Genomic DNA, 10,402 nt, shown 5'->3' on the forward strand with positions numbered 1-10,402 from the left:
TTGTGCTCTTTTATAATTAAGTTTAGTCTTCTCTCAGGAATTCAAGAACAGCTTCAGGATTCGCACAGAAATGCTCTGCAAAAAATCGCCTCGTCTCTCAGACAACAGATTGCGATGGTTTGGGTTTTTATTTGCAGACAGAACTTATATTATAACACGCTCAACGAACTTGACCGGTATCTTGGATCAACCCGCGGCCTGCCAACCCAACCCCCCCTCTCCCCCACCACCGATGACGAATAAATAGAACGAATTCGATTGCCGTTACGTCACTGGACAGAATTCAGATTTTCCTCAGAGTGACAAACGAACGAGTACAGTGAACATTGATTTAACGACTTTAGCGACTTGTTTTGCATCTCAAATGGCAAATGACACGTCAGCTGCGTTTTTTAATCGAGTTAATACGATCACGACTGAGTTTGTCAACAAAAATCATCGAAGTGACACGATGGCTTCTCCTTCACCTCCTACCGTGTTGAGAAGCCCAACAGGTGAGATGAGAGTTTACAAAAACGCTGTATTCCCACGTATTATTTAATAATACAGTAAATTATGAAGTTAAAAGTAAAATAATATTAATATATTGCCATGTAAGGTTATTAGTGTAGCAAATATGCAACGTCTCTTCATTGTAATGTGTTTTTTGTGTGTGTAGTTATGGTTTTGTATGATTTTGTGATAGAGCCCTGCTCTTATATGTAATGACATTCTGGTTTTTAAGTTTCTCCTTTCCACTTAACAGAAATTGTGCCTTGTTAATGTTTCTGATAAAAATCATTTTAATTTTACTTTAATTTAAATCCTTTGTGTAGACCTGCACAGTCATTTTCTTAGTTTTTGATGGTGTGGAGGAATATTTGTTATATTTTAGCAAACTGAGTGAGAATATTATATTTAAGTCTTTATTTGTTCAAGCAGGGATGAATTAATACAATTGAGGTAAAGTTGGTTTTATAATTACACGTTCTGACTTTCTCCTTAATAATAATATAACAGAAAATTATTTTTGCTAAATAGTTGCTTTTAGCTTTTTTCCTGATGTCTAATATGGTCTTATGATTTACCGACTATTTGTCAGCTTGTGTTTGTCATTTTACATCATAGAAATGATTTGCAATTCCACATAATTAATTTTAGTTTTCAAAAATTTTCTATTATAATTGTACATTTATTGTTGTTGTTTCTTTTGTGTGATTGTCTTTCATATTTCTCATTTACAACAGTGTGTTTATTTTAAACCTGTGGTTAAAGAGGTTTCTAATATTTCCCTGTTCATTTCCTTTATTTCAGAAAACACAGAGAAAAGGAGGAAAGGGAATAAAGCCTCTGCTTTCTTTAAGAGAGCATGGAAGGCTGTGAAGCGCCCTTTCCTTTGCTGTGACCGGAACAGAGTGGTTCCCTTTGAACCACGGTCAGATGTCGACGATTTCCAGCATCTGCCTGTTCCAGGTCCCTCCAGGACCGTCGCAGCACATGCAGACCTTGAGCCGGTGTGGCAGCCAGGCCAGGTCTGTGAAGATCTTCAGCCGTTGAGTGTTCCGGGCCCCTTCAGCATCGAGCAAACAGCAGATGTGCCGAATGCAGATCCGGCCCGTCCAGAGTCCTCGACGGCCCTCACAGGTCATGTTGATACTGAGCTGGTGTGTCTGCCAGGCCAGGTCTGGGAAGATCCTCAGCCAATCAGTGTCCATGACCTCTCCAATATTAAGAACATGACGGATGCAGATTCGGCCTGTCCTGAGTCGCCTCCGTCTGTTCAAGACCCCTCTGATATTGATGGGACTGATGGTGAGTCATCCTGAATGTGGTTCATTTTATTTCTGCCGTCTGTTATTTTTTATGCTTTGTTGTTTTTAGCTTATAAATCAGACAGTGTCATTTGATGTACTGTTGGTTGTGTATTAATTAATACAGTGCCAAACATATATGAGTGCACCCCCCACTAATCTCTCATTTAAATTCAGATTTTCTATAGGAGGCTTTATAATATTATATTTGTGCATGTACATTAGTTTAGTCAGAACTGAAGCCAAATCTGGAGCTTATCTGACAAAATAACTAAATAATGGTTCAAAAATGAGTAGCCCAAATGTATATGTTCAGAGAAAATATTCAATTATTTTTTTTTAAATTAGCAAAAATCAAAGAGAAACAAAAAATATTGACAATTTTGTTGAAATTTTGTAGTTTGTAAATTTTGCAATATTTTGCATGATATTAATTGTGTTATCTTTCCATTTCTATAGATGTTCTGTGACTAAATTATTATTGTAATAAATAAATCTGTTTGATAAATGTGTTTTGTTCAAATGCACCACTATATATTACCCAGATTCACTGAGAAATGGATAAAAACATTCATTTTCTAAATGGGGTGTACTGCATATATGAATATGCTGAGCGCTGTAGCTGCAGCTCTGTTCATGGAGATGTTTCTGTTTGTTTTCTTCATTTTAGAAAAACCCAAGAAAGGAAGGAAAGGCAAAAGAGTCTCTGCTTTCTTCAAGAGAGTATGGAAGGCTGCAACGCGCCCTTTCCTGTGCTGTGACACGGATGTAGTCCAGCATCTTACACCACAACCTCAGCCCGAGCCCGAGCCCGAGCCTGACCCTGAGCCTGAGCCCGAGCCTGAGCTGGAGCCCGAGCCCGAGTCCGAGTCCGAGTCTGAGCCCGAGTCCGAGTCTGAGCCCGAGTCCGAGTCTGAGTCTGAGCCCGAGTCAGAGTCAGAGCCAGAGCCAGAGTCAGTTCTTGAGGAGCCTAAAGAGGCTTCTGGGCTCACTCTTGGTAAGTGATCATTTCCTTTTATTATTATAAATTAGTAATCAGTTTACTCCTGCAATTCTGATGGAAGTTTCTGCTTTCAGCTCATTGCATTAGATCCAGATTTAAAGGATTCGAGTCATTTATTTGATCCGTTTCACACCAGACAATGCAAGTAAATCTCCCTGCTGTTTTTCTGTGTTTCAGGATCTAGGGTGGGTCTTTTTGAAGTGAAAGACCTGATTGGAGAAGGAAGTTATGGCAAGGTGTATCTGGGATCTCACGTATTTAATGAGAGAACAAAGGTAGAGAACTATTTTTCAAATTCAGTCAACATTTTCCTCCTGATTACTCAATATAAATCATTTGTGGGCTTTAATTTCATTTGTTGTTGTTTTTCCGCAGGTTGCCCTGAAGTACATCAAGAAGCGTAAACAGGACCGTTATCTCGACGTTGTAAGTTGAACAATTTACACAAAAGTGAAAATGTTTCTGTACTTTGTGCCATTCTGCTTTGGTAATATTTTTGAAATCTGTTTTTTTTTTTCTAGGATGGTCATTCCAAACCTGTGCTTGCAGAAGTGGCAATCATGCTTAAGTTGATGAAGGACCCACCTTGTCCCAGCATCATCACATTACACCACTGGATTAAGAATAAGAACGACTTCGTTCTCTTTCTGGAGTACGCCGAGTCATCCCAGATTTTGGCTTATTATCTCAGAAGTTCATTGGACATTGATGAAAACCACGCATGCCGGTTAATGCGTCAGTTGATCCAAGCTGTCAAGTTCTGCGCTGAGCGTGGAGTTTTCCATGGAGATATCCACTCGGGGAACATCCTGGTGACTCAACCCCGATCAGAGCTCAAACTGATTGACTTTGGTTGTGCTCGGCTAATTACCAGCGAGCCTTTCAACAGCAGTGATTATCGAGGTGAGTGGGCATTTTGTGGGAGTTTCTTTGGTCACAGTATTGTCTTATGAAATGACTGAATTCTGAAAATGTCTCTCTTACAGGAGCCTTACTTTACACACCGCCTGAGGTTCTGAGGGATCCCACATTCTTTCCTAACCCGGCGTACGTCTGGACATTAGGCCTCATCCTGTATGAAATATTGCATACACGATTGGCCTTTTACGACACGCATTCGATAATCGTTGGAGACCTCCAGACAGACCTCACCTTATCTTTAGGTAAGCAGACTCTTCTGAACAATCGTTTGTTTTGTAATTTGATGTAGTGAGATTTAAACACGTTCATGAATCTTGAGTATGCAGACATATTTCACACTCTCTTTGTCACTTTTCAGATTGCCTGGACCTGATTTCCCAGTGTTTGGTCCGCAATCCAGAGAAGCGACTGCAGTTACATCAGTTAGAAGAGCACCGGTGGTTCAATCCAACGAGCCCAAATCCTGTGCAACAGTGAGACAAGAGGAGGTAGAGGAACACACCGAGCACAAAACTACATCTTCAGTCTTTCTTTGCTTCATGCTATTCCTGTTCTTTTAGCTTCTGCTCTTTTTAGAGTCACAAGTCTTCTTTGACAGCCCTTCATATCACTGCTTAAATAACTTTGTGTTGTTTTTCTTCATTTTAGAAAACACTAAAGAAGCGAAGAGGAGAACAGCAGCATTTCCAGAAATTTCACAAGACTGTTAAAGTTATTAATTACTCCCTCATGTCATTCCAAACCCCTCAGATCTTACTTTTCAGTGTCAGTGTGTTGATGAGAGCTCTGTCCTGCACTGTGTGTGTGTCCACTGCTGACGTTTACCTCAGATGTGCCCACGCTTTGTTTAAATGAGAGGAAGTCGCGCAGGCCTCTGGGTTATCCGTCAGCAGTGTGACACACATCCAGTGCAGTACAGGACTTCTGAAGTCATTATTTTTGTTTTAATATTTTTGTGTTTTTCTTTCTGCATTAAAGAAGTTTAATGCTCCAAACCCCTGACACCTTTCCTCATCTTCAGAAAACAAATGAAAACATTTGAGATGAAATCAAATCATCAAACCATGAGAGCTCTGTCCTGCACTGTGTGTGTGTCCACTGCTGACGTTTACCTCAGATGTGCCCACGCTTTGTTTAAATGAGAGGAAGTCGCGCAGGCCTCTGGGTTAAACGTCAGCAGTGTGACACACATACAGTGCACTGCGCTCTTCTGGACGTGCGGTTTGAGGGTCAGAGAGCTCTCAGATTTCATCTCAAATGTTTTAATTTGTGTTCTCAATATGAACTAAACATGAATTTGATCTAAGGACATGAGGTGAGCAATTAATGACAATAATGGTGATTAAATACTGCAGCTCTGCACAAGACCTTTGGCCACAGGAGAAATGGTCGTGCCCAACCGAGCCTGGTTTCTCTCGAGGTTTTTTCCTTCACTTTTGTCAATTAGTGAAGTTTTCTTCCTCGCCACTGTCTTGCTTGGTTGGGACTTGTGGAGCTGCGCATCGATGGATTTGCTCTTCAGTGAACTGAACTTGAACTCCAGTGCTGTCACAGTTTTCTCCTCTAAAGTGTCATCAAAGATCTGCTCGACTATTTTCTCCCTCATTAATGAATCTGGTGTTCTGTCATAAGAGAGACTGATTGTTTTATAATTAAGTGTTCATGATTGTTTTGTAATGAAATGTTCTTTGAATTGTTTTGTGATGAACTGCTTTTATGTATTGTTGGCTAATAAGTCAAATAAAATCCTGTGAATCAAACTGAAGCTCTGATCATCATTTCTGTGAGTTTTCTAAATGACTCAATTAAAGAGAGAGTTCTCCCTCAACTATTCACTCACATGCTTCTAAACCGATGAGGTTCTTTCCTCTGTTGAACACTGAAGAAGATACAAATCTGAAAATCTGTAACCATTGATGTCCACAGTAGGAGAACAAATACAATGGAAGTCAATAGTTACAGGTTTCCAGCATTTTCCAAAACATCTTCTTTTGTGTATAACAGAAGAAACTCATAGTAAGGGCTGAGTAAAAGATGACAGGATATTCATTATAGGGTGAAGGAATCTCTTTAACAAACCAGTAGTGCCATATACTGGGTTTACTATGATTTACTATGAGTCTGTTTAGCCAAATGGAAGCACAGAGAAGGTTTTACTGTTAGACAATATGTTGTTTTATATTACAGTATCATATACTAACACAACAAATAGTGTACTGCAGGGGCGCCCCCAAGGGGTGGCCACGGCCACCCCTCGGTAAACTCTGGCCACCCCTGTGGCCACCTCTTTGGCCACCTCAATATAACTTTGCTGTTGACATTATTGATTTAAATGTACTTATAAATCCCCAATGTTTAAATAAATAAAATGCAGCCACTAAATTATTGTTGGTGTTACTGACGTAGCTGATTCATTGTCTCTCCCCCTTAGTGGTGGTTCAATGCTGAATGCTGGTGAAAGCAAACTAACGCATGCGCGCAGAAAACCATTCCCGCGCGCCTCACGCACTCCTGTGTGAATCCCGGTTGGTTGTTTGCATGCACGCCGACAAAATACGCGCCCCTCATACGCCGTGAAACGGAGTAACAGCCTTTTGTGCAGAGGAGAAAGTCGACTAAAGTTTATATAATATGATGATGATGTTACTTTCACTAAGCATGCCTTTAAAGCAGAAAGGAGGGATAAGGAGTCAGGGAGGTAAGACTTCATAACATGATTTTTTAGCCATGATCTGGTCTAAGACCACAGATAATTCTATAATACATTTTTTTGTATTCTTTAGAATATACCGTATGATGTACAATAAAAGCATGTAAAAAAGTTAACAGATTTTTATTTGGTTTGCACATGTACTTCCTGAATTACTTCAAGGTATAAATAGCAACATTTCAAGAAGAATTAATTAAATGAATAAAAGCTACATTATTACATTTACCCAAAACAAAAATATAACATTACACTGAATTCATAATTTTTTTTTGTTTGCCACCCCTAGATTTGGTGCGGCCTCTTCTGGCCACCCCTAAGAAAATTTTCTGGGGGCGCCACTGCTTAGTCCTTATAAACGATCAGTTTATAAAATACACAATTTACGGATCAATGAAGAATAAGAAGAATATGCAACGCATTATGATCCTTGAATGATCAGAGCGCATTTATATAAACTATATATTTTATATAATCCATAAATATTAAAAAACATTATACATTTAAAGTAATGGAACATTATATGTTATAAAATCTAAACTATTATTTAGGCTACAGGCTAAATAAAGGCGCCTTTTCGGGGCTGTTCACCGCGTGCGTCAAAGAAAAGACATGACACAATCTCTATAAAAACTTGTTGTTTATTTACAATATCTAAAGGGATATAAAACATCTAACATGCATCTCCATTCTTAACGAGTTTGTGTGTTCTGCATCCTTCACAGACCGAGGTCTCATTCCGAGGTAATCTGTAAATATTCTCATTTGGTTCTGGCACATTCTTGATTAAAGGTGAAACTGACCGGCGCAACGGATGATTTGTCATCTAGAGTGACTACAGTTATAATACAGGTTATGGAACTATTTCACTTTAATTTCATATTATTATTTTATTAAACAAACAAACCAGTTTTTGTTTTGGCTCTGCATGCAGCATATTGGATCTTTGAAGCATTGCACTTCAAATGTTATTCCTTTTTTTATTGTATTTTTAATATTTTTAATTATACAACACAAAATTGGTTCTAAACAGATACATTTTCCTATAGGCTATGATGAAGTGTATATTTTTGTTCACACAGGTCCTATACAAAACTGTGTGGATGGATGATTTGTTTCTCCGTGAAAATCACTCATTTAATAAGCAAAACAGGCCAAAATGTTGTTTAGCTAAATGTTGTTTAGCTTGCGTCAAACTGGATGGACAATTTACAAACATATTGAATACAAAGGCTGGTTATTTTATGCAATGAGGGACAATAGGCCTATTACAAATTAAAGAAAATTATTTGCATATTAAAACGAAAATATATAATACAACAACAGATCCTACCTCGTAAGAAATGACTTTAGATAATGTAAATAAGCATCAAGTTTTTTTTTTTGAGATTGTGTGTCTAATTCAGTAGTGTGGTGCGTTCACGTGGGTTTCCTCCGGGTGCTCCGGTTTTCCCCACAGTCCAAAGACATGTGATACAGGTGAATTGGCTAGGCTAAATTGTCCGTACTGTATAAGTGTGTGTGTATGTGTGGATGTTTCCCAGAGATGGGTTGTGGCTGAAAGGGCATCCGCTGCGTAAAAACTTGCTAAATAAGATGGCGGTTCATTCCGCTGTGGCGACCCCAGATTAATAAAGGGACTAAGCCGACAAGAAAATGAATGAATAATGTGCAATACTAATTTAAAATACTTATCACTAACCTTATATGTGAAATAGCAGGGCCCGCTGTAGCACTTTCTCAAGAAGAGCAAATGTCAAATTATTAGCGCAACGCACATGTAGCGAGCTCATCTGTTTGTCGGAACTACTAGACACAATTTTTTATCAACTATAATGTGTTTAATTAGTTAATTTGAAATTTATTTCATTATTCCAGCAATAATTGTTGAGTGAAAGAATGCGCTAGAAATATGCATTGCGGCTCCCTTTATTGTACAGGCTTATTGCACTTAAACATTTTTAGGTTCGGCTCTCGAATTAGTAAGGTTATGAGTAAATGTTATTTAAAATATTTAAAGCCTGCCATCTAGCCTACAATAAAAGCAAATTTAATTAAAAAAATAATAAGACAGGCCTACTTTGGCGTTGCAATAAAATAGTATTAATTATCAAATAAATAATTACAATATATAATTAAAATAGGAAGAAATAAATGAAAACAAATGGTACCCTTTGTTTTTATAGCAGGGCCCAAAGTGTTCTTATTCTGGTTCTGCTAACAACTATTAAAAAGAAAAGAAAAAAAACACCAAACAATAAAAACACTAGTAACTGATAATAATAATAATAATAATAATAATTATTATTATTATTATTATAAAGCCCTTGCTCTGAAACAATCATGTAAACCAGGTGCTCCTCGGAAATGGCTATCTTTGCTCTGCATCAGGTGCACAGCAGCAAGAAGCTTGGCAGTGAACTATGACCTTATTTTAATGACAAATGTCTAAGAATACTGCTTTACGTTTTTATTTAATTTATACATACGCAATGAATGTAAGCCTGCTAACTGTGTGTGGTTCAAATGATAGAATATGTAAACTTTGTTTATATATATAATTAAATAATAATAATTAAAAGCCTGCGTGTAAGGCTTTTATTTTGAGGGTGACGTCACGAGCGCAGATTTGGTTGACCAATTAGAGGAAAGTGAGCGTTTCAGCACCGCCTACATGTGTAAAATGAATTTTAAAGTCGTTTATCCGTTTTCCTACCCTAAACCAAAAAACGAAAATCCAGCCAAAATCTCGTTTTTTCGTTTTCTCGTGAGCAAAAGAAAAACGGAAAAAACGGCCGTTTTCTCCATTTCCTTTATTCCGTTTGAAAATGGAAAACAAATGAACAAAATGTACACGGACCCGTGAGGAACAAGTCTATGCCTGCAAGTTCCATCATGGACACAGAACAACATTCGATAATCTTTTTTTTTTTTTTTTTTGTCACAAAGTACAGCGAAAAGCAGCATAGAGACACATGCTATACATTTTAAGGAGTGTAAATATTGCAGTTATGACAGTTAAATGTGTTCAGATGAAGAAAAAACAACAACAACAAACAAATCAACTGATCACGTTAAAGTGACAGTTAATATGTATGTATTTTTTGACACATTTATTCTCACGTTTGCATTACTGAGAGCAGGAAAGAAACTGCACTGCACGGCAGTATCTTCATAACATCGTTTAATTAAAATAAGCGAACAACAAATTAATCTGTCTTGATGGTTTATACAAGTGAAGGCATTATCTACACAGAATATGAATTCCCAATTAGAAAAATTCTGCAAACTTTAAAATACTATTCATGAAAATGCTTAATTAACAAATCCACATGCCCAATGCAAGCGAGCTGCGTTCCTGACCAGTTCAGCTAGATGATGAAAACTGTCACCGACATCGCCTTTATCCCATTTAGCAACTTGATAGCAACCGTCTTTTTAAAGAAGCGTAACCGATTAAAAAAAAAAATTAAGTGTAATGTAACTGATGTGTTTTATATCGTACTGTAGAAAAAAACATGAAAGTATCTTGAGTTTATGTTTGCCACGAACCTTATTTAAAGCATTTAACCAAAATCCCATTCAAATGACTTTGGGACGAGGGAACCGGGACTGCTAAAATGCTAACTTGTTTCTGGGTTTTCACAACAAATTGACATCATAGTTCCTCCTCTCTAATGAGTAGGGAATATTGAGTTGGGGAAAGGCTTTCTTTTTGCAAATCATTCACTCATAGCAAACTAACGGTAAGAGGAGCGTGGTTAAAAATATTGTGGAAGAAGCAGTCAAATTGATGTCAACAGAAAAGGGCCGTCACAATAAACACATAAGCAAATATTAGTAAAACAAACTCTTTTTTTTCAGGAAACTAATTGACTTCTGAATTCTAGGTGATGTAAAGGAATAACTGTTCACCTAAAGAATAATAATGTGCGTAAGCAAAATAAACATTGCAAATTTTGATTTCACAGACTACACAGA

At 37.6% G+C, this 10,402-nt stretch overlaps 1 protein-coding gene across 1 annotated transcript; it reads left to right on the forward strand.

Annotated features, from left to right (window-relative positions):
• Positions 1 to 225: 225 nt before the first annotated feature.
• On the forward strand, positions 226 to 5,474 carry si:dkey-248f6.3. Its single transcript, XM_068216013.2, has 9 exons — positions 226 to 494; positions 1,294 to 1,791; positions 2,461 to 2,787; positions 2,971 to 3,068; positions 3,169 to 3,219; positions 3,315 to 3,696; positions 3,780 to 3,956; positions 4,073 to 4,202; positions 4,363 to 5,474. The coding sequence occupies exons 1-8, from the start codon at positions 365 to 367 to the stop codon at positions 4,189 to 4,191; spliced, it is 1,782 nt and encodes a 593-aa protein (XP_068072114.2). The 5' UTR covers positions 226 to 364; the 3' UTR covers positions 4,192 to 4,202; positions 4,363 to 5,474.
• Positions 5,475 to 10,402: the final 4,928 nt, after the last annotated feature.

Source organism: Danio rerio, chromosome 21, assembly GCF_049306965.1.
Source record: "Danio rerio strain Tuebingen ecotype United States chromosome 21, GRCz12tu, whole genome shotgun sequence".
Classification (NCBI taxonomy): domain Eukaryota; kingdom Metazoa; phylum Chordata; class Actinopteri; order Cypriniformes; family Danionidae; genus Danio; species Danio rerio.

What these genes read in the sequence shown, in the direction of transcription:
- si:dkey-248f6.3 (XM_068216013.2), top strand. Translation starts at nt 365, where the DNA reads ATGGCAAATGACACGTCAGCTGCGTTTTTTAATCGAGTTAATACGATC. An exon ending in GGCTTCTGGGCTCACTCTTG is followed by an intron (nt 2,788 to 2,970) that starts GTAAGTGATCAT and finishes TCTGTGTTTCAG; the next exon opens with GATCTAGGGTGGGTCTTTTT. An exon ending in CAACAGCAGTGATTATCGAG is followed by an intron (nt 3,697 to 3,779) that starts GTGAGTGGGCAT and finishes TCTCTCTTACAG; the next exon opens with GAGCCTTACTTTACACACCG.